This window comes from Lepidochelys kempii, chromosome 9, assembly GCF_965140265.1.
Source record: "Lepidochelys kempii isolate rLepKem1 chromosome 9, rLepKem1.hap2, whole genome shotgun sequence".
In the NCBI taxonomy this organism is placed as follows: domain Eukaryota; kingdom Metazoa; phylum Chordata; order Testudines; family Cheloniidae; genus Lepidochelys; species Lepidochelys kempii.
Window position 1 is genome coordinate 10,879,501 of NC_133264.1, and position 27,502 is coordinate 10,907,002.

Below are 27,502 nucleotides of genomic sequence, written 5' to 3' on the forward strand. Positions count from 1 at the left end.
CTAAGCACAGAAAGCACCATGTGTGAGGATCAATTGCCGGGGATCGCTCCCCCACATAATGGGCAAAGTTTAAACTCTGATGAGGATATCACCAGGGGAATATTTAAATGAAAGTTAACTAACACTAAATCTAATTAACACCATACTAAGAGTACTAATTAATTATATACAACTAGAAAAAAGTCACTAAGGAATATAGAGATTGTGAGGTTAAGAACCACACAGAGCTCCAACTCCAGCTACTGGCAGTAAGAAGGAACTGGAGTGTGGGGAGGGGGAGGAGAGGGAGTCGTCAAGGCAGTGCTGCCTCATTTAGCCAGGGTAGGGGCTATGAGCAGGAGGCACAAGTGTTGCCTCCTACGGGTACTGATAGGCAAAATACTCTGGCTCTGGTGCACTGGGCGCGCGCACACACACACACACACCCCTCCCTAAGTGGAACACAAGGCTGGATCTACTCAAAGAAGAGAACCTTAGTCAAATATGTTTAATACAAAGACAACTTTAAAAAAAGGAACCCTAACTTGGACAAACAATCACGTTTCACAGTACATTTTCTCTCGTAAATATTTTACATATTTATTCAAAGAGCAAAATAAAACATTATAAAATTAACTTGAATTTGAAACATTTTCACAACTTTCTAGGATGCACAAAGCTTGTTTACACAGCGAATTACTGTGCAGCAACACAGTGTGTGAATCTACAGCACACAAGCTTGTTGTGCACTAGATCACTGTGTGGAAACTACTACAGCAGAGTGAAAGTCCGGGGGGGGAGGGGGAGATTTGGGAGAGAGTGTGTGTGTGGTGGGTTTTTTGTCACACCTCACAACACGCAGACTCCATGAACATTTAAAAAAAAAAATCAAACTATAAAACACACAAACAAAAGTCATCAACCAATTTCAAATGTTCTTAACTTTAAATTTACTCAACACGAGCTTCCTTCAAACTTGGCTTTATCCTTGAATCTACCATAAATGAGTTCAGTCATCCAAGTGCAAAATTTCAGATTCAAACTTATGGGAAAACTTTTTTCTTCTCCCATATTTACATAACTCAAGCACAGATGAGCTGGGGTTGTTCAAACTTTCAAAAAACAAAATCACCCCTTGGCTGAGATAAAACATGGAAAAATTCAGCTCCAAAATAATTTATTTGAGGTCATAACCAACTGAAAAAGCAGAATTAGAATGGAAGCTGGAATTCAATTTTTAACTATGTGAGCTAATCAAGCACAATATAGTCATATAAAGCACTAATATACAGTTTCAGATTTTCAAAACACACACATTAACCTCAATACTACCTAAGTGAACTAGTAAACAGTACGCACTTTTTACAGGTGAGGAAACAGAGGGTTAAGGACCTGATCCTATACCACTGAATTCAATTGGAATTTTGTTATCAACCTCAATAGGCACAGGTTCAAACCTAAGGGCAAGTCAGAGGTGCAGTCAGGATCAGAAATCAAGTTCCTAACACAGCTGGTTCTTTTTGACCAAAAATGGCTTTTTAATTAAATGGAAATTTTCAGTAGGAAATTTCTGTTTTATTGAATTTTTATGGGGATTGTGGGATCATCATTTTTGATTGTCAGCAGTCTTTGAGAAAACGTGAAAAGCTCCATTAAAATTTTTAATGAAAAAGGTTTATTTCCTATAATTATTTTCAGTTTAAAAAAATCTTTTCAACCAATTTCTTCTATATTGTAACTTCTAGTTCGTAATAACCATATTCCATCTACTCAACCATTCTATCTTTCAAAAAGTACAACCATTACTAGTGACAGACACTACGTATATTAGATGTTCACTTTTAAAGCTTAACTCTACTTTTTCTTGTGACTATAATCAGTATTAACATTATCCTGTCTGAACAGTCACTTCCACAGGAGGGCAAGCTCGGAAGGAAACATGACAAATCAACTCACCTCCACTTCATCTCCTTCTCCTATTTCTTTCTTGATATCAGGTGGAGGTGGTAATCTGACTTCGTTAAAAGGAACCTGGCGCTCTGGTTGCCAACTGAAAGTTGAACAGATATTCCATTGATTATTTCAAGAACTAATTCTGGTCTGGCAAGCCTTAAAAATATTCATTGACACAATTCATTCTTAAAATATGTTCACTGTTTAAAATTCAGTTCTGTATTTCTTATTAATTGGCAGTGCCTACAAGCCCTCACCATGAACCAGGATTCCACTGTGGTAGGCAGTATATAAACACAGAACAAAAGATTATAAACTCTTTGGAGCAGGAACAATCAACGAAAGTTTAATTTCTAAGAATTTTAGAAATAAAATTACTATCTGAATTGACAATCTACTTGGAAAAAAATAGTTCTGTATGAAACTTTTATATGTAACTATAGTAAATACAACACAGGAGGAATTAGAGAAAAATATTTCTTCATTTTTTTTCTGTTTACTTTTGTGCATTTTATATCACTTTGCATATAATCACTCTTCCCACATGTAGTCAAGTCAGTTTTTCCCTTGCTGAAAAACTTCTTACAAACATCAGAGGAGCAGAAAAAGCCTTATGATTTTTTAAAATTCAGGATATTATATTTAAAAGGCTGTTACATCAAAAGCTGATGCTGCTCAAACAGTTCCAGGAACCGGTCCTTTCCGGGTAAAATACCTGATGTCCAATGTGTGTAAGATGGTCTCTGCTGGAGTCTCATGAGGCTTGGGATAGAACACAAGAAGATGGATTGGCTGGTTCATATGAAAGGATGATGTTACCTTCAGTAGAAATTTTGGGTGCAAGCACAGCGTGACCTTATCTTTGAAGAATACTGTGGAAGGAGGATCGGCCATGAGTGCCCCGCTCTCATTCACCTGTATGGCGGAAGTAATGGTGACCAGAAAGGCCACTTTCACGGATAAATGCAGCAGGGAACAGGTGGCTAAGGGTTCAAATGGCAGTCTGGTGAGGCATTTTAACACCAGATTGGGGTCCCAGGCCGGGGTAGGCAAGCGAACTTCTGAGTAAATGTTCTGGAGTCCTGTGAGGAAGCGTTTAGTAATTGGGAGCGCGAAGATCAAATTCCCATCAATCTCATGATGGAATGCAGTAATGGCCGCAAGATGGACTTTGATTAAGCATTTCAGCTCCAGTAGGTATTCCAACATGAATGGTAGCAGTGCTGTGAAGGCTGTTGAGTATTTTTCTTGACACCAGGAGGAGAATAGTTTCCATTTTTGAAGGTAAGTGTTGTGTGTGGCCACTTTCCTGCTGTTTAGTAACACCTGTTTAACTTCTTCCAAGCAGGCTAGTTTGCCATGATGGAACCATGTAGGAGCCACGCTTGTAGGTGGAGTTTCTCCGGATTCGGGTGAAGAGTGTGACCGTTGTTCTGAGACAGCATGTCCAGACAACCATGGAGAGCTTGAGAAGTGCATATCGCCATGCTCATCAGGTAAGGTTGTACCATGCTTGTCTGGGCCATATTGGGACTATGAGGAAAACCTTGGCCTTGTCTGTTCATATCTTGCGTATCACGCGCGATATCACTGGAATCGGTGGGAAAGCATACATGAGGTGTGCATATCATGTGATGAGAAAGGCATCCCCCATTGACCAGTGTCCCATCCCCACTCTCAAGCAGAACATTGAGCATTTGCTCTTCACTGGGGATGTGAACAAGTCAATGAGGGGAGTGCCCCACTGGTGGAAAATGGAGAGCAAAACTCTCCTATTCATTTCCCATTCATGGTCTTGAGAAAAGTACCTACTTAGCATGTCTGCCGTTGCATTCTGACAGCTGGGAAGGTAGGAGGCTGAAATGTTTATTTTGTGGTGTATGTACCGGTTCCACAGTTTCATGACTTCGGTGCACAGCAAGTGAGATTGAGAGCCCCTTGTCAATTGACCTGCGGCAAAACACGCAGGCAAAGTTGTCAGTCATGATGCAAATGGATTCGTTCTTTATGTGCAGTAGGCACTGTGCAGTATACAGGCACTGTGGACTAGGCGCAATTCTAGTAGATTGATATGTAACAGTCTCCACAGGAGATCATTTGCCTTGAACTGTGCGCAGGTGCATATGAGCAAGGCGTCATGATTACTATTGAAGGGGGCTCCTGTTGGAACGGGATGCCCATGTATACATTTTCTGGTCTTGTCCACCAGTGCAGATAGTCCAGGACACTGGGTGGTATTGGAAGTCGTTTGTGCAGGCTGTGCTTGAGTATGTATACCGAGCTCAGCCAGCCCTGAATGCAGCGCATATGTAATCTTGCATGTCGTACCACAAATGTTGTGACTGCCATGTGTCCTAGCAGTTGCAGGACAGTACGAGCCAGTATTTGGGGACTGAATCTCACCTCTGAGATAAGGTTTGTCAGAGTTGTGAATCTGTTCAGGGGCAGGGATGCTTTGGCTTCTGTAGTATCAAGATGTGCCCCAATGAAGTCCAGTTGTTGGACAGAGACTAGAATGGATTTTCGTTTGTTCATCTGTAGTCCAAGATCCCTGAATAGTGTGATCATCATCTGGACTGAGTCCAGTGCATCTTGTTGAGCTGGGCCTTCGAGAAGGTAATCTTCCAGGTAAGGGAAAATCGTTATTCCCTGTTTGCGCAGATGTGCCACTAATACACCTAGGGTTTTGGAGAAAACTCTTGGTGTGGTGGATAGGCCGAAAGTTAGTACTCTGTTCTGGAAATGAGTGTCCTACTGTGAAACGCAGGAATTTCCTGTGAGCAGGGTGTATAACAACATGAAAATAAGCATCTTGGAGGTCAAGGGCTGAAAACCAGTCCCCCTTTTGCAGCGCTGGAAGTATCATGCCCAGTGTCACAATTTTGAACTTTTGAGCGTGTACGAATTTGTTGAGTTTCTGGAGATTCGAGATAGGTCTCCATTCCCCATTCTTCTTCTGGCTCAAGTAGTAGAACCCTTCCCCATGTATTGCAAAAATACTCATTCCATGGCACCTAGTTGTAGAAGATGATCAACTTCTTGTCATAACAAATGCTAATGAGAAGGGTCCCTGCAGAGGGATAGAGGTAGGGTAGGTGGTTGGGAGTTAAAGGGGAGGGTACATCCCTATTGTACAATCTCTAACACCCATTGGTCCATTATTATTGGCACCCAGATGCGGTAGAATGGGCAAAGACCATGCCCAAAGGATGAGGACGGATCGGGTGAAAGCACTGCCTGATGAGGGAGGTCATCCAGACCCTCAACAAAAACTTCAAAATCGTGGCTTGGGCAGAGCCGATTGAGAAGTCAATGGTTGAGCTTGAGGTGCTCTCCGTCGCTGTGACCGTTGGTGATGCCTTTGGTTCTCGTACTGTCACTGTTATTGCTTTTGGTTGGAAGAGGAATCCCTGTTCCTTTGCAGATGGAGTGTAGTTCCCCAAAGTGTGAAGGGTGGCTTGAGAATCCTTCATTGCGTGGAGCACTTCAGCTTTCTTCTTCTAAAAGAGCTTCTCTTGGTCGAAAGGTAGATCCTTGAACTTGGTTTGGAGCTCTCTAGGTATGCCACAGGATTGTAACCAGGATGTCTGTCACATAACCACGGCCATAGCCATGGTTCTGGTTGCCATGTCCACGACGTGCAAAGAAGCTTGGAGAGCTGCTTTAGCTGTGAGTTGACTCTTGTTTACAATGACCTGGAATTGTGATTGTTTCTCCTTGGGGAGCTCTGCTGTGAACGAGCTGAGTTTCCCATAATTATCATATTTAGCCAGCGAGGCTGAATAGTTTGCAACTCGGAATTGTAATGTTGCAGAGGAGTAAATTTTTCATCCAAAAAGAGGTCGAGCCTCTTGTGTTCTTTATCTTGTGGGGTTAATCTAAACTGTTGTTGTTCACTGATTAGTGGCATCAATCACCGAGGAGTTAGAGGGCGGGTGCAAGAAGAGGAAGTCCACCCCTTTGGTGGGGACATATTACTTTCTATCCGCCCTTTTGCTCATCAGCGGAATTGAGCCCAGTCTCTGACTGACTGTCTCTGCTCGTTCTAAGATCACATCATTGATGGGCAGAGCGATTCTGGAAGTAGATGCAAGTTGTAAAATTTGTACCAGCTTGTGTTGGTTTGTCTGCACTTCCTCCAACGGGATGTCCTGGCTTTGAGCAATCCGCTTAAACTGTTCCTGAAACTGTTTGAAGTCATCCACTGAGGAAGGTGGCGGTGGCATGATTGCCTCATCTGGGGAGAAGAAAGAATTGTGAGCAGGAGATGTTGCTTCCTGATCAGTGGCTGTTTCTGTGTTGTCCCCAACATTCTGAGCCTCCGTTGGCTGCAGGGTGGGAGACGTGAGATTAGACCTCAGCTCACCTCTATGAGCCGTGGGTGGCCTGGATTGGAGGTCCCGGAAAGTTGTCCAGGGTTCCCAACGTGCCCATTGCTTTGGGAAGGCCATGGGTCGATACATCCATGGTGGCCCGTAAAAAAGCTGGTTATGAGGGTATTTAGGACCCATTTGGCTTCAGGTTGGTCGTGGGTCTTTTGGTGATGAGTGGTGCGGCAAGAAAGTGCATGGTTCCTGCACATTATCGTCATTACTGGATCAGTGTACCATGCCATGAGAAGTATGGGGATCTCTTCCATAACTTACAGGAGAGCCCTCAGTACTGAGCAGTGGGGACTGCAGTGCCGATGATACAGCCAAGTCTCTTTGTTGCAGTAAATTCTGTGGCAGTTCTGATGTTGGTGCCATCAGTGCCAATTGGGGCGCTCTCGTCAGTGCCCTCAGATGTAGTGTTGATTTAGCTGGCGCGGTCAGTGCCAACTTGGTTTTTTCAGCCAGTGCTGACTGCAATGTCAGAGCCAGGAGTGGAGGCATGGTGCCTGAGGAGACACTTGGCACCAGGTCCATTACGGGTGAATTTGGTGCGATGGAGGAGGCATGTTGCTGTCTGTGCCTCAACCCAGTCTCCTTTGCTGGGGACTCAGCGGTGCTGGAGGTCATCCAAGCATGTGTTGGCATTGGGGCTACCGACTTGGCAGGAGACCACAGAGAGCAACGCGGAAAAATAGCCGGAGATGTCTGTGCCCTCTTCCTTCATCTTTTAGAGAAAGGCATGTCTCCTATCCCTGCAGAGAGGAGGTCTGTTGATCTGGCTCTGGTTGGAGAGATTTCTCCATCAGTATCATTTTTAAGGGGACATCTCGGTCATGCCGAGCTCTCACTTTCAGATTACTGCAGCAGCCGAATTTTTGCGGGACATGCATCTCCCCAAGACATTGGGCACACAAAGAGTATCCATCTGAAATGGGTACTGGTACGTGACAAGGACCGCATCACTTAAAGCCTGGGGAGCCAGGCATCTCTGATAGTTAACCGACCCCCGTGCGGGGAGGTAAGTTGGGAAAGTAAACTTTTTTTTTCTCTTAAATCTATCACTAAGACTAACTAACACTAACTATAACTTACAAAAGACTAACTAACCATATAAACTGCTATCTTCTAAAAGGTTTGGCAAGAGTAACAAACACTGCCCCTGAGCTCCGTCTTCAGCCGAGGACGGTTGAGAAGGACCTGGAGCGCTCGGGTCGTGCGCGCACTAGATGCAACACCAATGGCATCGCAAGACACCTCCTGCGCACACACGACACGCGCAGCCACTGCTACCATAAATCGCCGATTGATGGTTCCAGGACGCATTGACACCTGAAGTTGAGCACCCACAAGGACAGCACTCTAAGAAGAAAGGAAGATACCTTGTAACATGTCAGGACTTCATACTCTGCAAATGACACTCTGCAATTCACTATATGTAACTATATGTAAGGAAGAAAAGAGAAAACGCTTTCCTCTCCAAGAAATCAAGCCTTTTGAAATCCTTATCCTTGAGAGTCACTCTCACTGGGCTCAGTTACCTAGCTTTCTCTCAGGCTGCAGAGACTACTAGTATCCCTGGTATTCGAAGACTATAAAATTGTTAGAAGCCTCTTTATGGCACCTTGTATTGTTTTTGCTCCTCCATTTTCTGTAAGGGCAATGGTAGCAGTGGCCTACCATAGAACTGTAACTGGCTCTAGGAGGCCCTCATTTATGGGCAATGCTATGCTGCCAAGAGAAAGGAGTACAAAATATTGAATATCTAACAGGCCTCTTCTCTGATTACTGATGCCTCAGTTTCTTACATACTAGCCGAGAGTAATTCCTGAAAGGCCTGAAGGTCATCAGGTGCTGGAATTGGCACGGAGATCTTCTCATCGGGGACATAGATGACTGGTCTTTGGGAGAGGCTGCAGAACATTGGTTCAGTTGTTCCAGACCTATTTTTTCCTCTTGTTCTTCTTTGTCTCCATCCAGGATGGCAGCAGGTATGGCTTGTATAAATGGTCTTGAAGTCAGTGTTGCAGAAAAACAAAGTCTGTGTTTATGTGAGACATCTGGTCCAAAGATTCTAGACAGAAGCCCTAGTATGCCCAACACAACCAAGGTAGTACATAGTTGATTAGGCTTACAATGGGCAAGTCAGCACGCTGAAATTCATGTCTCTGGTTTGGAGGGATGAACCATCTTCAGATCCAGGGGAGAGAGGAGGTGAAGGTTTCCATCTGGAAGGTGCAGAAATGGTATGCTTGGAAGAGGAAGAAAACATCTCCTCAATTGGTGCTGATCTTTGGGAAGATGTTAGAACTAGGAATGCTGTTGATGCAGAGGTAGATTTTGGAAGCAGAGGCTCTTGCCAATCCCTTACTGGTACCAATCTTGGATGTCATTTCCCTGGTGAAAGGAGCACTGATAGACTGGGTGGGTCTTTGTGGACAGTCCTGTCCTGGAGCTCTAACTTTGATCTTCAGGATCTGAGGTGCTCTTCAATGATAGCTCTAGAAGATTTCAGACAGATACCCCTAGATTTTCTTATCCTTTTGGAAAACAATCACCAGACTGAGCAACAACCAAGTACAAGGCAGGACAGACAGCAGCTGTGGCCATCTGTGAGGGGAATCACACAGTCAGAAGATGGGCAGAGCTTAAAGCCTGATGACTTTGGATCTGTCATTACAGGCAGCAGTGGAAAGAGGCACTAAACAGAATTCATAAAGAAACAGATTTTTGGAAATAAAACAACAAGAGGAGAAAATTTTAGTACGGAATCAATTCTGACTGACCTAAGCTAAACTAAGGAAATTCTACAAGGAAGTGAGAGACATAAGAACATAAGAATGGCCACAGTGGGTCAGACAAATGGTTCATCTAGCCTAGTATCCTGTCTTGTGACATGATCAATGTCAAATGCTTCCAAGGGAATTAAAAGAACAGGGTAATTATCAAGTGATCGATCCTTTTGTCCAGTCCCAGCATCTGGCAGTCAGAGGCTTAGGGACACCCAGAGCACGGGGTTGTATTCCTGACCATCGTAGCGAATACCCATTGATGGACCTATCCCCCCTGAACTTATCTATTTCTTTTTTGAACACTGTTGTACTTTTAGCCTTCACAACATCCCCGGGCAACGAGGTCCACAGATTGACTGCGTATTGTTTGAAGAACTACTTCCTTATGTTGGTTTTAAATCTGTTGTCCATCAATGAAACTATAAGTGACCCTTGGTCCTTGTGTAATGCAAAGAGGATAACAACATTTCCTTATTCACTTTCTCCACACTAGTCATGATTTTATAAACTTCTATCGTACCTTCCCCCACCTCATCATCTCTTTTCCAAGCTGAACAGTCCCTGTATTTTTAATATCTCATCATATTGAAGCTGTTATATACTCCTAATCATTTTTGTTGCCCTTCTCTGTACCTTTTCCAAATCTAATAAATATTTTTTGAGATGAGGCAACCAGAACTGCACACAACATTCAAGGTATGGGCATACTATGGCTTTATATAATGTCATTATGATATTTTCTGTCTTATTATCTAATCCTTTCCTAATGGTTCCTAACATTCTGTTAGCTTTTTTGACTGATGCTACATACTGAGCAGATGTTTTCAGGAAACTATCCACAATGACTCCAAGATCTCTTTCTTGACTGGTAACAGCTAATTCACACCCCATCATTTTGAATGTGTACTTGGGATTATGTTTTCCAATGTGCATTACTTTGCATTGATCAACATAATTTCATATTCCATTTTGTTGCCCACCCAATTTTGTGAGATCCCGTTGTAATTCTTTGCAGTCTCCTTTGGATTTTCACTATCTTCAGTAATTTTGTACCATCTGCAAATTTTGCCACCTCACTATTTACCACTTTTTCCAGACTATTTTAAATAAGTTGAACAACATCGGTCCAGTACAGATCCCTGGGGACCCTGCTATTTACCTCTCTTCACTGGGAAAACGGACTGTGTATTCCTACCCTTTGTTAGAAGTATTTTAACCAGTTGCTGATCCATGAGATGACCTTTCCTCTTATCCCATCACTGGCTCTGTCCTACTTTCAGAGATGGTAAGAGGAAACTGAGGGATGGTTGTGCCCTTAGGTGGCACGAGGAAGGAACAAGGCTATGCAAGGCACAGGCATGGTCCCAACAGACACTGCTGTAAAAAGATTCCAATTCTGCATGCAAGAGGCACAGATGCACCTGAAGCAGGGATCAACCCAGGCAAATACTCGAAGCAGTAATATATAAAATCCTTTCAAAATTTACAATATGAACGTACAATATGGTACTAATACACTTCAAAAATCTCCAATCTGTACATGGAAACTGTAGTTGAACCAGCTGAAAGATGAACACATGGGTTCTGGGTGACAAAAATACTGCTAAAATGTCAGGGAGTAGCTAAGTCATATAGGGAAAATGAAGCCTTCCTAAAGATAACCCCGGTAAGAGTCCCAAGAAAGTAAAAGTTAATTATCAGAATGAACTTGGTATACTAAATCTTCTAGTGTTGGGAAGGCAGTTAAACTAAGGGGAAAATCTGAGACTACGCTAATAACTGTAGAAGGAGCCTTAAATATCAGGTATTCTAGAAATTGATCTTTCCAGTATAAGCCAATTACTCACAATCTCAATGGTGAAGGGAAGAATAAAATCAATACAGTTTTTTAAACCATGGGGTTGTTTTCCTACAGAATACTTACTTGTTTTCAAATACAACTGTGAGTGAATCCTCATGGACATCTTTGATAAATCCCTGCAATAAGAAGAAAGCAGTAGATGTGATATCTTTATTTTAGTTTGGCTTTTGACACAGTTCTACACAACATTCTCATAAGCAAACTAGAGAAATGTGGTCCTGATGAAACTACTATAAGGTGGGTGCATAACTGGTTGAACTACCGCATTCAAAGAGTAGTTAATGGTTCACTATCAAACTGGAAGGGCATATTTAGTGGGATCCCGAAGGAGTCTGTCCTGGGTCTGGTACAATTCAATATTTTCATTAATGACTTAAATAATGGATTGGAGAGTATGCTTATAAAATTTGCAGATGACACCAAGCACTTTGGAAGGGAGGATCAGAATTCAAAGAACACCAACAAACTAGAGAATTGGTCTGAATTCAACAAGATGAAATTCAACGAAGACAAGTGAAAAGTACTTCACTTAGGAAGGAAAAATCAAATGCACAACTGTAAAATGGGAGAAAACTGTGTAGGGGGTAGTACTGCTGAAAAGGTTCTGGGAGTTACAGTGGATCACAAACTGGATATGAGTCAACAATACGATGCAGCTGCAAAAAAAGATTAATATCATTCTGCGGTGTATTAACAGGAGTATTGTATGTAAGACATTGGCTCTAGTTGTCCTGCCGTATTCAGCACTGGTGAGGCCTCAGCTGGAGGACTGTGTCCAGTTCTGGGCACCACACTTTAGGAAAGATGTGAACAAATTTGAAAGAGTCCAGAGGAGAGCAACAATCTGACCTACAAGGACAGGTTTAAAAAAACAAAATTATATATATGTTTAGTCTAGAGAAAAGGCGACTATGGGGGAACCTGACAACAATCTTCAAATATGTTAAGGGCTGTTATAAAAAGGATGGCGATCAATCGTTTCCCACATCCACTGAAGGTAGGACAAGAAGTAAAGGGCTTAACCTGCAGTAACACAGATTCAGGTTAGATACTAGGAAAAACTAACTATAAGTATAGTTAAGCTATTCCAAGAGAGTTTGTGGAATCCCCATCACTGGAGGTTTTTAAGAAGTGGATGGACAAACACGTGTCAGGGATGGTCTAGGTTAACTTAGTCCTGCCATAGTACAGGGGGCTGGACTTCATGATCTCTCAGTGTCCCTTCCAGTCCTATATTTCTATGATTCTAAGTGTTTTAAAAGAGGTTGCTGGATCATTAATGTAGATTTTCAATAAGTCTTGGTACACAGGGGACGTTCCAGAAGACACGAAGAAAGCTAAAGTTGTGCCAATGTTTAAAATTGGTAAACAGTATGCAGGAGTCAGGGCAGAGGGCTGGGGGCATGTGAGGGGGGTGTATGAGTCAGGGTATCGGGTGTGCAGGGTGCTGGAGTCAGGGCTGGGGTCATGTGGGGGGTCAGGGCAGAGGGCTGGGAGTGTGTGGGGGGGTGCGGGGGGTCACGGCAGGGGGCTGAGGGGTGTGGGGGTCAAGGCTGAGGGCTGGGGGTGTGGGCGAGAGGGGTGCAGGGGCCTGGAGGGGCTGTGGGGGGGATGCAGGGGTCAGGGCAGAGGGCTGGGGGTGTGGGCTAGGGTCATGGGGGTGCTTCCAGCCCCCTGCCCAGAGCAGCTCATGGCACGGAGCTGGAGGGGATATGCCCTGATTCCACCCCCCTTCCCCAAGGCCCCGTCCCCACGGCTTCTCCGCCTCCTCCCCAGAGCAGCAAGTGTGCTGCGGCTCTGCTTCTCCCCCTCCCGCACAAGGGCCATCAGCTGATCGGCGGCAGGGATGGAGAGGCGGAGAGGCAGGAACCCAGCACGCTGGGGGAAGAGGCGGGGTTGGGGGGAGCTTGCCTGCCCTGCAGCAGCCACCGGCAGGACCAAGCTTCTTCACCCTGCCCCCGCAGGCAGAGAAGAGTGAGCTGGGGCGGGCAGGATTTTTAATGGCACGCTGCTGCCAGCCTGGGTTTGGCAGCGAGCTGAGCGGGGCTGGAGGCTAGGACCGGGCAGGCAGCAGCGTGCCATTAAAAATCGGCAAGCATGCCGTCCTTGGCACGCATGCCATAGGTTGCTGACCACTCGAGTGCACCATGACATGGGGATTGCTGACTACAGGCTGATTTGGCTGGAGTGAAGTGACCTGCAATGGCATCACGTTTTGCACACTCTGCAACGTCTAACCAGTTATTTAAGACGTTGTGATCTAGTGAAAATTCTAGTGGTGAGTCACTCAGTCAGAACGATCTATGCCTTATTCCAGGTGTACACCTCATCCAATCTATGAGACCAGATTTGGTCATCAGAGACTTGTGTCCAGGAGCTGTTACAGTTTTCTCTGCTTTGGCAGAGCATTTGAATTGCTATAGTGACAATATAAAAACTATTAATAAGTATTCGAAAAACATCAATTGGGAAACTGCAGAGTTCACGACTGACCGAAAAACGTGTGCTGTAAGGCATAGAAACACGACAAGCTCTGACACCTCACTGCTTTTCAGAGATGAGTTTCCACCCTCCCATTCAGGACAAAGAACCAGTATGCAGTACTGGCAAAAGGAGGCGAGAGCAGACCCCAATGGCTGAGGACGAGCTACCACCTGCTCCCAAGGCCACTGTACACAAGAAACAGCGGCTCAGTGGTCAGGGCCATTCTGTAACCACTTGAATCTTATACTGCCAAGAGCCATCATGGTATGTGCAATATTGGGGTATTGGTCAAAGAGGATAGAGGGAAAGTGCTCTGGGCAACCTCCCCCACCCCCATGCCCTTTTTGTGCTTTAACATGTTGTAGATGGAAGCCTGGGGGTGACAGTGAATGGGCTGTAAACAGAGGGAAATGGTTTGTACATTTCAGCAACTCCGGGGTTGGCAGAGTAAAGGTATGCATATTAATGGGGTTTATTGAGGCACTGCTGCATTTCCTGATTTTCACAAGTATGAATAAGCTTGGCTCAATTCAACATTCTGTAAGGAGACAACACATCACCAAGCAACCTTAACTCTGTATGAATGTAGGTTTCTCCCCTACCCCCATTGCATGTACTTTGATTTATGTAAGGTGTTTGACTTGGTACCACATGACATGACATCTTAATTAAAAAAAAAAAAAAAAACGACAATATAAACTTAACATGGCACACATGAAATGGATTAAAAGCTGGCTAACCAACGGGTCTCAAAATGTAACTATAAACAGGAAGTGAGCACTGAGCAGGTGCAGCTCCACAAGGATCATTTTTAGCAATAACTTAGAGGAGAACATAAAATCACCACTGATAAAGTTTGCAAATGACACAAAAAATAGTTTGCAAATGACACAAAAAATAGGGGAGTAGTAGACAATGAACAGGAAAGGCTGACAGAGCTATCTGGATCACCTGGTAAGCTAGGTGCAAGCACACAATATGTGTTTTAATACAGTTAAATGTGAACATCTAGGAACAAAGAAAGTAGGCCATACTTTTAGGATGGGGGACTCCTTTGTGAAGCAGTGACTCTGAAAAGATTTGGAGGTCATGGTTAATCGCTGCACAAGAGCGCCGAGTGTGACGTTGTGGCCAAAAGGGCTCATGTGATCCCTAGATGCATAAACAGGGGAATCCTGAGTAAGAGTACAGGATATATTTCACCTCTGTATTCGGCACTGTGTGATCACGGCTGGAATACTACATCCAGTGCTGGTGTCCACAATTAAAACAGGATATTGATAAATTGGAAAGGGTTCAGATAAGAGCCATGAGAATGAATAAATGATTAGAAAACCTGTCTTATAGCGATAGATGCAAGGAGCTCAATCTACTTAGCTTAACAAAGAGAAGGTTAAGGGATTATTTGATTACAGTTTATAAATATCTACATGGGGAGCAAATATTTGATAATAGGCTCTTCAGTCTAACAAAGAAAGGTATAACATGATCCAATGGCTGAAAGTTGAAGATAAAGAAATTCAGACCAGTTTTTGACCAGTCCTGAGAGTTTTCTAAGTGCTCTGATTCAAACCATCTTGAAAGCAACCAGTCTTTATATTACTGATAAAGACAGATGATTATAGGGGGCTGCGAGCAACCAGAAGAAACAGAGATTACATTGAGGGCCCATTTGTCAGGTTAAATCTATTCGTTACACAGACTTGAAATCCATGTGTATCTTCTGAACTTGGCAAAAAGGCTAGGGCCTTTTCTTTAGAATATCAATACTTCCATAGTTATCCATGGATGTGTCACCTTAAATTGGAACACTGCATTGTAATCTACATATATCTATGCCTTAAGACCACAGGGAAACTGCAGATAGTTAAACTGCAAAGTTAAGAGGGACTTCTCATACAGCTATGCTCCAAAATCTGATTCTAGATGAAATATAAGACTCATTTTGACCCATTAAGTCCTAATTTGTACCTTACCTATCTTTGACACCACCTATTTCCTTGTGTGAATCTGCAGCAAACGCAATTGTCTGAAGCACCTAAAGTAGCAGTCTTCTGATTTAAATGAAGTTAGCAGCAAGACATTCTCACTGAGGAATCCTCAGCTCCACAACTCCCTTTTATCATTTATTATTTGTATTGTGGTAACATCTAGGAGCCACAGACATAGACCAAGGTTCCATTGTGCTAGGCACTAGACACAAACATAACAAAAAGTCAGTCACTGCCCTAAAGAGCTCCTTGGTCTGCAAGAGCATTAATTTTTCAACCTTCACAGAACACTGCAAGACACATCTGTTCCTCAATAAGTAACATTTTTAGAGCAGATGGAAAGTTTTTTGGTGGCACTGAGGCAATATGTAATTTTTAAAATATAATTTACAGATTTGTCCAAGTGCTGAGGTAATATTAGTACTAACACATTTCATAAATCTAACAAATAAAGAGAACAGTAGTCTACATCATAGTTGTTTAGTTAAACATGAGATATTAATTCCTGTAATGTGTTGTAACCTTAGTTTGAAAAATGCAAGGAAGTGGAGAATCAGGTCTTAAACCTTGATTTCAGAGGAATTCTACACCAGTGTAGTAATGTATGCTTTAATAAATTAGAATGATTAAAGGACTGGAAATACACCTTTAAGGAGAATTTGTGAACTTGATTACAATCTATAAATACCTACATGGGAAACAAATATTTGACAATGTGATCTTCAGTCTAGCAGATAAAGTTATAACAAGGTCCAATGGTTAGACACTGAAGCCAGACTAATTCACAGTGGAGATCAGGTACACAATTTTAACAGTAAGTAAAAGAACAACACTGGAACAACTTACCAAGGGTTGTGATGGATTCTGCAGCACTGGCAATTTTAAAATCAGAACTGGATGGTTTTCTAGAAACTATGCTCTAGTTCAAACAGGAATTATTTCAGGGAAGTTCTATGGTCTGTGCTATACAGGAGATCAGACTACATGATCACAGTGATCCTTGCTGGCCTTGGAATATATGAATAGATTTGTTTTGTTACTATGAGCCATCGCTTTGCGTTTACAGTAGCCACTTTGGATGTTTTGACAGAAAGTGAGAGTTTTCCCTAAATTAATAGGTAATGAAAAAAATTAACATGTTTTTTCTCAGAGTAACTGGGAAAAGTACTCTGTCACAATGACTTTTATTTAACCATTGGTGACTGTGAAGATAATTATGCCAAACCACCACTTTGGAAATAAACAAAAGAAACTGTCACAGAAAAAGGGAGCAATAGGACGGAGCAAATAAAACAATATGGTGAAAAAGGCGAACAGGTGAGCTTTAAATAAGTGAATGGTGATAATTAAGTAACTTCAGCAAGAGGACTATCCAATATAGGGCAAACCCAGAGGTATCTTATACACTCACAACATATCAGGGGGGACAGGGACGGACAGAGAGGAGATGCTTGTGCGCAAGCAAGGTTTCTTCTGTGCTAGACTGGGAACCAGAGTCTCAAAATAAAGGTTTCAGAGTAGCAGCCACGTTAGTCTGTATCCACAAAAAGAACAGGAGTACTTGTGGCACCTTAGAGACTAACAAATTTATTTGAGCATAAGCCCACGGAAGCTCATACTCAAATAAATTGGTTAGTCTCTAAGGTGCCACAAGTACTCCTGTTCTTTTTTCAAAATAAAGGGTCTGCGCACACCATGGAGATCTCTGTATCAAACCCCACAAAAGAGCTACTGATGTATTGGGGGAAATCAAGGGGTGCAGGAAAAGGCTCTACTATAGCTCAGGTGTGGCCACAAACTCACATGGTGAGGAGTGCAAGGAGTGTATATCTGTCAATCTTCCCTACATCCGAGAGCAGGTTTGATTCAGCCCGGTTGCGCGGAGCCCCATAGGTGATACTTCCAAACTGATGTTAAGTGTTCCCAAAAAACAGAAGTTCCCTTACCTGAGGCTTTGCTTATGGGTTTAGGATTAGGCCCACCTGAAGCGAATCATGAGTAATTTATGACATCAGTCTTCTGATACAGAATGGCAGTTCTACAGCTTTTAAAAATGTAAGTGAATTTAGTGGTGGGGACAGATGCCAGCCTCCTATGATTCCAGGGTAGGAAGGGGAGCCTTTATCCACAAAAGAGGCACAGCAGACAGTAGTGCAAGTTTCCTCCCAGATGTATCTCAACCACAAGTAGGAGGAACAAACTCTAGAAATGAGTTCAGTCTCATTCAGTCATTTGTCTGTTTGCTGATATTGCTAACAAGGAACGGTGGCAATTTCTGTGTCATGAAAACCTGGCACATTACAAACTTGACTACGTGCACCTTATTCATTGAAAGAACCTCACATCATAAAGGTTTCGATAACTAGTGTTGTGGGCTGTGTCTGAAGCTCTGATGTTGAGGTCAAAAGATCTGAATACTATTACCAAATCCTTAAGCCTTTTAATGCCTAAGCACTGTATTTTTATAACGATCACATATGTGAATTATTTCATTTAATACATAAATAAAAAAACCCTCCTCAAGGTGGATAAAAATGGATGATTTTTTTTAATATAAAAATCAGATTTTTTTATTTAAATCAGACTTTTATTGTTATTTAAATTCTAAGTTTTTCCCTTCAATAATAAACCTGTTTAAATTGAAATCCAAACTTAATACAAAATATGTTAAGGCCTAACCTTATTATAATATCTTAAAACATTTAAATAAAAAAAATTATAATGCTGAATCTATGAGCCTCTATCAAACACTCTGAATTGAAAGCTGCTTTTCTATATAAACAAAGTAATGAGAAAAACTTTTGAGGTCAAGCTTTATAAATATGGCACAATAGATCATGTACTGTTTTAAGGCCTTGTTTTGTTTAATAAAAATACATTTTATGTGCTGTAATGTCTCAAATTAAATTCCAGCTACCATCCTAATGCAGCTTGACACAAATCATGAGCAAAAAGTTAATCATTCACCATTTTCTAACATATTAAAAGTGTACAATTAATAAGAATCTGAAAATATTAAGCTACATCATTGCTTAAACAAATGTATATAGTTATAGTGTACCCTCCTATGTAGAAAAAAGATGTACCAAACCTAGCGTACACATTCTAATTAATTGTAAAATCAGCATGTTTTAATGGTTATATCAACCAATGTGAATAAATCTCTCTTTAGAGAAGAACTGAAGCACAAATGGAAAAGTTGATTAAAACTGGATATTTAAATCAAGGCTTTTACTTGGTATTTAAATCAACCTACCCTGGCCCCACTTGGTAGTTTACTATTAATGGTCACTTCTTAAGACAGAATTTCTGGGGAATCAGAATGACATCTGGTACATACACAACTTTCCTATGATTACCTGAAGCATTAGTCAATACTGGCTCAAATTTAGCCTGGGCATAAGTGTATATTATTTCCACTGGTAACAAACAGGGAGTTGCACCTGCTTATGCTAGGGATATTTTTGGTTCATTGTGTGTTATTTTTCAGCATGAAAGTCTAGTTATTACAAATGTGTGCTGGATAAAAATAATCCTTCAAAAATATGTTAACTTTATTTTACCAACAAAATGTACTTTGACCCTACGGTTAAATAATAACTGAGAATACAAATGCACATAAATCAGGAAATTCAAAGGTATAGTGTCTGCAGTAACTACAATGTGGCGCCCTAGTACGTAAGTAGTATTCTGCATTGCTGTATATGCCATAAATGCACACAAGCAATATAGCAATATACAATTGCAACAGTATTGTACCACTTAGTTTCTTTATTTTTGACCACACTATTAAAACCTGGGTTTTTTTTAAGATGCTCATCTGAAGGATCCTGCAAAGATTAATTTACCTGGTGTTCAACTTATCTGCCTTGGCCTCATCATACCTTAGGCCCCAATCCTACAAGTTGTTCCATGCAGGCAGATCTCAGTCCACATGAAACAACTTGAGGGACGAGGGCTTTAATTTGTGAACCTTCTAAGAGGAGTAAGATGAGAAGAGTACTCTCTGTCCATTGGATAAAGTAAAAATGTTTAACAGAAGCTTGTCAGATAATGTTTATTTAAAAAAATATTTAAAATTGGTTTGGAGGTTAATGGTTTAGAGCAGTGGTTTTCAAACTAGGGCCGCGGCTTGTTCAGGGAAAGCCCCTGGCGGGCCTGGCCGGTTTGGTTACCTGCCATGTCCGCAAGTTCGGCCGATCGCGGCTCCCACTGGCAGCGGTTCGCCGCTCCAGTCCAATGGGGCCTGCAGGAAGGGCGGCCAGCACATCCCTCGGCCCGCGCCGCTTCCCACAGCCCCCATTGCCCTAGAGCAGCGAACTGCAGCCAGTGGGAGCAGCGATCGGCCGACCTGCGGCTGCGGCACATAAACAAACCAGCCCGGCCCGCCAGGGGCTTTCCCTGAACTAGCAGCAGCCCTCATTTGAAAATCACTGGTTTAGAGTTAAATCAGATTATATTACAAGAGCTAACCATCAAGAAATCCCTCTTGTAGCATACACCATAACCAGTTACGCTTTTAATTAAATTGATTTATATTGTGGAAAAATAGATTTTGATCTTTTCTATTTTTAGAAAAGTACATTAACCATTTTCCTTACTAAATTGTGTCATTTATAATACACACATAAAAAACTCTATAATTCTAGCAAATGAAGTGCAATTAGTGAGGGACAAGAGAAGCTATTATTGATGCCATGTTCATAGTTCTAAAGAACTAAATACAGTAAAACATATGGCAACTTTGAATTAATATTAAAGATTTTTGTAAGCACATGATTATAGCTTAGCTGCAGTTAAGTCATTTATACAAGAATTATTTTACACAATTAGCAGCTTGGCTTTGTATCTGTTGGCATGGTGGGTAAGTTTCACATCTCATGACATGATTGAGGTATACCGCAATAGAGAGTCTGAATCCAGGACAGAGCGCAGCCCTCAGGTTTCATCCTGTCATGCTAATATGTTTTTTTTCCCCTTCAGAAGAACAAGGTAATGCCTTCCATACACTGACCTGAGAATACACAAATCTTACCTGAGATAGTGATCCCCTTGTAAGTCTTGCTATTCTATCACTACCCAGGGATGCTGAAAGCATCAATCTGATTCCTCCCTCCCTCCCACCCAAACCCTAGACAGAAAAATTAAGCAATTTAGATCCTAGACACACATGCAACCTTTATTTGTTTAACATGCAACAGCTTTTTAGGTCAACCAGACCTGACCATCAGTAGATGTTATTTCACCGTATTTATCTACCAAAACAAAACAGGATCTTCTGAAAGGGTGTGTGGGTATGGATCACAAGGCGACCAATAGTCTTAACTCAATACATTTCAACCCCAGAAAGAAATTGGAATACAAACCTAACTCTTAATAACTGGACTACTTCAGTATTAAATGTCATTCTTACTCCAGACCTCAGTTAATAGAGCTGACCGCCAAACTAGTCATTTCTAAGTAAAACCCACTTAGGGTCATCTCCCTATGGCCCATTACTTCCATTAACCACCCTTTATAGTGCTAAATACACAATAGTACAGATCCAGCCCTTCCAATTCTCACTTACTTGGAGGGACACTTCATCATTCCAGATTATAAAGCAGGCTTTTTATGATGATAATTTTGAATGTACACATATCCTTTCATCCAAAGAGTCTAAAGTACTTCATAACACTCTTGTAAACCCTTGTATTCTTCAACAGATGAGGAAACTGTAGCATAGTTAAGTAAATTGTCCAAGGTCACAAAGCAAGGCAATGGCAGAGCCAGGAATAGTATCTAGATAAAATTCCTGACTACTCTAACCAGCAGAAAAGACTCCCTTCTCTTTTTTAAAAGCATCTTTCTCTTACGATGAAGGATTTTAATCTGTGTTCTGATGAGACTTTCAAAATCTCAATAAGACTTTTAAAATTTCTTTGTCAAAGTCAAACATCACTCTTGATCTGAATAAAAAATGCAACACTACATATTAAGAGTGGAAATACAATTTTCCCTAGTAAGTTCTTTCCATCAGAGTCCTTCTTAATAGTTTATCAACCAGCTACCTATTAAAAGTCAAAAACTTGTAAAATCAGCTGGTTATGATCCTTAAAACACCAACTGGGTTTACATACTATAAAAATTACCATATGATATCCAATGTAAATCCACAGACATAACCAACAGGAAACTCATGCAAAGGGCAAATAAATCACTGTCTGACATAGTGGGCTATTACAAATCTATGATTAGATGTAAGTGATTAAGAGAGTCCTGAAATTAAGTGCACAGGGAGCAGAGCATAAAGTGAGTGCTCACAATGATGGCTGCAATCAGCCCTCCTGTGAAGGAACACAGAGGGCTCTCTCTATAAAAAGAGCTGGGATTCTCAAACATCTCAGGCCTGGCTTAGGGAAAAAGACTGACAGGCAACAGCTGAGAGTATTTTGTATTGATTCTGTAACATCCTGGCATACCAGGGAGGGTGGTGGTGAAGGAAGCTTTCTGATGACATAAATAAACTCCAGGTCCCTAAGCATTATATTATATGGGCTTTTATTTTCAGCAATTTAATCCACCCCCCCCCCCCCAGGCTCCTACAAAACGCTTCTAGTCTTCAAATAATAATCCAAACCCTCACCCCCAAAAAGGAAGAAATCTTTCTCCATTTGTCAGCTGACAACCTGCCTCAGACCCAATGAAAGCAGACTCCCCCTTCCACTTTACATGGGACTAGCCCCATCAATTGAGACTAAACCTCATCTAGGCGCCCCCAAACTCCTGCTCAAACCCTACCACGCACGCAGATGTCTCCTCCCAGCCCAGCCACCTTCCCCAGGCAGCCCCTCCCCCAGCCCACTCCACAACCCAACCCCCTTCTCCCAGCGCCCCCAAGCACTCGCACTCCCTCCAGCCCACCCTTCCCCACCACACCCAGGCAAACCTCCCCCCCGCCCGCGAACACCCTTGCCCCGTAGGCCCCGCCTCGCTATCACCTGCCCGCCCCGGGCCCGAAACTACCCTAACGGTTTCTTTGGGTGAGAGGGACAGGCCGAGCCCGGGACACGGAAACCGTTACCCGCCCCGCTCCCGCTGCTCGCCGCGGGCCGATACCTTGTAGAAGGCCCCGTTGGAGCCGCGCACTTCCACGGTCAGCTCCTCCATGTTGAGACCGCAAAGGACGCCGGGACAGGCTTCTAGAAACTGTCACCACTGGGGGGGAGGGGGCGCTCTCCGCGCTCCCTCTCCGAGTCCTCACACGCCGCGGGGCGGCGCTGGCTCGCCTCCCTCTCCCCTCGCATGGGAGGGGCGGGGGTGTTCCCGCTCGGCTCCCCGGCCCCTCCCCACACACTGCAGCGGCTAATTCCCTCTCACGCCGGGCGGGGCGTCTGTCCCCTCCCCGAGCTCCCTCTTCCTGCTCGGGTCGCCTCCGGCCTTCCCCTCGTCCCGCTCGCGCCCTGGGCCCCTCTCGCCCGCCCCGGGGCGGAGCAGAACCGGCTCCCCCAGGGCGCGGGCTGGCTCCGAACGCGCAAAAGGGCGGGCTGCCGCCTGTCCCCAGCGCTCCCTCACAGAGCGCGGCGCTGGCTAGTGCCCAGCAGCGGCCTCGTTACCCCGCCAACCCAGGCCTAACGCTAGCCCCCGCCTAGCCCATTCCCCGGGCGAACTCCCTCAGGGCGCCAGACGCGGGAGCGGGGTGGCTAGTCCCCAGGAGAAGGCTCTCTTCCTTCCCACACGCTCACACAGCCTGGGCGGGAGCTGGCTCATCCCAGGGGATGTTTCAGAGTAGCAGCGGTGTTTGTCTGTATCCGCAAAAAGAAAAGGAGGACTTGTGGCACTATGGGGGGCTCACTCCCCTCCTCCGTTTACAGCTGCTAAGCCTCCCAGGACTGAGTGTCTGGTGACTACACCTTACCCCTGGGAGGGGCTCTTCACCATCAGACCCAGGAAACCTGTTTCCTTTCCCCACCCTGGAGAGGGGAGGGGGCCTTCCATAGGCACAGGACAGCAGGCTACATTGTTCATCCCTTCCTTACCACCTCCCACACTAGGGTGACCAGACAGCAAGTGTGAAAAATCGGGAGGGGGGTGGGAGGTAATAAGCCTCTATACAAGAAAAAGCCCCAAATATCAGGACTGTCCCTGTAAAATCAGAACATCTGGTCACTCTATTCCACACACAGTTCTTCCACCACTCCCACAACCCTGTATTGTTTACTCACTGATTGTTTGTGCCCTGCCAAAGAGTTGGATCAAATGTTTTTTGTCCAGTTTTGGGCCCCACACTACAAGAAGGATGTGGATAAATTGGAGAGAGTCCAGCGAAGGGCAACAAAAATGATTAGGGGTCTGGAACACATGACTTATGAGGAGAGGCTGAGGGAGCTGGGATTGTTTAGTCTGCAGAAGAGAAGAATGAGGGGGGATTTGATAGCTGCTTTCAACTACCTGAGAGGTGGTTCCAGAGAGGATGGCTCTAGACTATTCTCAGTGGTAGAAGAGGACAGGACAAGGAGTAATGGTCTCAAGTTGCAGTGGGGGAGGTTTAGGTTGGATATTAGGAAAAATATTTTCACTAGGAGGGTGGTGAAACACTGGAATGCGTTACCTAGGGAGGTGGTAGAATCTCCTTCCTTAGAAGTTTTTAAGGTCAGGCTTGACAAAGCCCTGGCTGGGATGATTTAATTGGGGATTGGTCCTGCTTTGAGCAGGGGGTTGGACTAGATGACCTCCTGAGGTCCCTTCCAACCCTGATATTCTATGATTCTGTGTTGTGAAGGGGGAGGCATAACACTGGAAGCGGAGTTGTGGGTGGCTGGAAGGGAAAGAGGAGGGTGGTGAATGATGGAGGAAAGATGTACGGAGCCAAATCCAGTATGTTTAAATCACTCGAAGTTTGATAAGCCTTACGCCTGTTATCAGCCAATTCACTGTGTATGTTATATTCCCTTCTTTCTCAACCATTTGTCTGTCTTTGTCCTTTTGGATTACATGTACTTTGGGGTAAGGGCTGTGTCTTCAGTGTTCGGAAAGCACCTAGCACGTTGTGGACACTAATATAAACAAGAATCCGCAGGAGAGGGAGAATCTCTAAACACACAGGAGGGCCTGACTCCCCAAGAAAAAAGGCTTGCCTGTATATACACAGACACAGGGGGCAGGACTTTCCCACACATACAATGGGGCCCTGGCCTCTGCAAACTGCCACGGACTTTTCCCAAATAGTCACATAAGGGGCTGAAGGGGTGGCTCTCCAAATTCGCACAGAAAATCCTTAGTCTGGGAAATAATGCATATGACTCTGTATACTACACAATATGGAATCAGGGCCTAAATGCGTACTTCTCCCAACCTCTAAAACAAAACAAACTCCTTGCAATTATAAAATGTCAAATGAATGGGAAAGGTTTGATGTTATTCTTTCTTTTTTAAATGTGTAAACATATTCTGTGAGATGAAAGGTTAAAATTTTAGAAACTGCCTGCTAATCTGACAACTATCTAAACTCCTAGTTAAACATATAAAAATTAGTTTTTCATAGCCACTGATGGTTACAACACTTCATATTAATCATGTTCTCTCATTCATATATTAGGAAACTAATTGGAATATACACAATCTCTGTAGGCAATTTATTCCAGTGCTTGACTACCCTGACAGGAAGGTTTTCCTAATGACCAACCTAAACTGCCATTGTTGCAATTTAAGCCCATTGCTTCTTGCCCTATATTCAGAGGTTAAAGAGAACAATTTTCTCCCTCCTCCTTGTAACAACCTTTTATGTACTTAAAAACTGTTATCATGTTCCCTCTCAGTATTCTCTTCTCCAGACTAAACAAACCCAATTTTTTCAATCTTCCCTCATTGATCATGTTTTCTAGACCTTTAATCATTTTTGTTGCTCTTCTCTGAACTTTCTCCAATTTGTCCACATTTCCTGAAATATGGTGCCCAGAGCTGAACACAACACTCCAAAGGGCTTCTTTGTTCTATTTGCAACTTTGAATAAGACACAATTATTGCCCCCAACATCTGGCGTTTTGCTGACCAGGCATATTTTAGCAAAAGCAAGGTTATTTTTGGTTATTCTGCTTTCTCTTAGCTATTGCTAGGCCTCTGACCTCTTGATCAAACTCTGGACTTCGGGCCTGTACACAAATCCATATACCAGGTTATTACATCAGCAATGGATTTTTAACCCTTCACCATGGAAATCATCGATAAAGATTTTGAACAGAACCAGACCCAGAACTGATCCCTCTGGGATCCCACTTGATATCCCTTCCAGCTTCACTGTGAACTACTGATAACTACTCTCTGCGAACGGTTTTCCAACCAGTTATGCACCCACCTAATAGTAGCTCCATCTAGGTGGTATTTCCCAAAATTTATTTATGAGGTCATGCAAGACAGTATCAAAAGCCTTACTAAAGGCAAGATATACCACATCTATAGCTTCCCCCATCCACAAGGCTTGTTACTCTGTTAAAGAACGCTATTATGTTGGTTTGACATGATTTGTTCTTGACAAATCCATGCTGTTACTTATCACCTTATTATCTTCTAGGTGTTTGCAAATTGATTGCTTAATTATTTACTCCATTATCTTTCTGAGTACTGAAGTTAAACTGACTGGTCTGTAATTCCCTGGATTGTCTTTATTTCCCTTTTTATAGATTGGCACTCTATTTGCCCTTTTCCAGTCCTCTGGAATCTCTCCTGTCTTCCATGTCTTTAATGGCTCAGATATCTCTTCAGTCAGCTCCTTGAGTATTCTAGGATGTATTTCATCAGGGCCTGGTGACTTGAGGACATCTAACTAGTCTAAGTAATTTTTAACTTGTTCTTTCCCTATTTTAGCCTCTGATCCTACCTCATTTTCACTGGCTTTCACTATGATAGACGTCCAATCGCTACTAACCTTTTTGGTGAAAACTGAAACAAAAAATCATTTAGCACTTCTGCCATTGCCACATATTCTGTTATTGTTCCCCCCCGCACCCCATTAAGTAATTGGCCTATCCTGTCCTAGGTCTTCCTCTTGCTTGTAATGTATTTGTAGAAAGTTTTATTGCTACCCTTTATGTCTCTACCTAATTTAATCTCCTTTTGTGCCTTGGCCTTTCTAATTTTGTCCCCACATACTTGTGTTCATAGAATCATAGAATATCAGGGTTGGAAGGGACCTCAGGAGGTCATCTAGTCCAACCCCCTGCTCAAAAGCGGGACCCATCCCCAATTAAATCATCCCAGCCAGGGCTTTTTCAAGCCTGACCTTAAAAACTTCTAAGGAAGGAGATTCCACCACCTCCCTAGGCAACGCATTCCAGTGTTTCACCACCCTCCTAGTGAAAAAGTTTTTCCTAATATCCAACCTAAACCTCCCCCACTGCAACTTGAGACCATTACTCCTTGTCCTGTCCTCTTCCACCACTGAGAATAGTCTAGAACCATCCTCTCTAGAACCACCTCTCAGGTAGTTGAAAGCAGCTATCAAATCCCCCCTCATTCTTCTCTTCCGCAGACTAAACAATCCCAGTTCCCTCAGCCTCTCCTCATAAGTCATGTGTTCCAGACCCCTAATCATTTTTGTTGCCCTTCGCTGGACTCTCTCCAATTTATCCACATCCTTCTTGTAGTGTGGGGCCCAAAACTGGACACAGTACTCCAGATGAGGCCTCACCAATGTCGAATAGAGGGGGACGATCACATACCTCAATCTGCTCGCTATGCCCCTACTTATACATCCCAAAATGCCATTGGCCTTCTTGGCAACAAGGGCACACTGCTGACTCATATCCAGCTTCTCGTCCACTGTCACCCCTAGGTCCTTTTCCGCAGAACTGCTGCCTAGCCATTCGGTCCCTAGTCTGTAGCTGTACATTGGGTTCTTCCATCCTAAGTGCAGGACCCTGCACTTATCCTTAATGAACCTCATCAGATTTCTGTTATTTGTTATTTGTTTATATTCATCCTTTGTAATTTGACCTAGTTTCCACTTTTTGTAGGACTGTTTTTTGAGGGTCAGATCATTGAAGATCTTCTGGTTAAGCCAGCGTGGTCTTTTGCCATACTTCCTATCTTTCCTAC

General features: G+C 43.2%; 1 protein-coding gene across 3 annotated transcripts in view; it reads right to left on the bottom strand.

The window, feature by feature from the left end:
• Window positions 1-22,665, bottom strand: part of FXR1 (FMR1 autosomal homolog 1) — a 68,006-nt gene extending 45,341 nt beyond the window's left edge. The window contains exons 1-3 of one of the 3 annotated variants that reach the window (XM_073359290.1): window positions 22,529-22,665; window positions 11,019-11,071; window positions 1,936-2,029 (exon numbers count right to left, since the gene is read on the bottom strand). In XM_073359290.1, coding sequence (XP_073215391.1) covers window positions 1,936-2,029; window positions 11,019-11,071; window positions 22,529-22,579 — 198 coding nt within the window. In that variant the 5' untranslated portion in view covers window positions 22,580-22,665. The remainder of the gene's footprint in view (window positions 1-1,935; window positions 2,030-11,018; window positions 11,072-22,528) is intronic. The other 2 variants (XM_073359288.1, XM_073359289.1) reach the window with 2 other exon arrangements.
• Window positions 22,666-27,502: the final 4,837 nt, after the last annotated feature.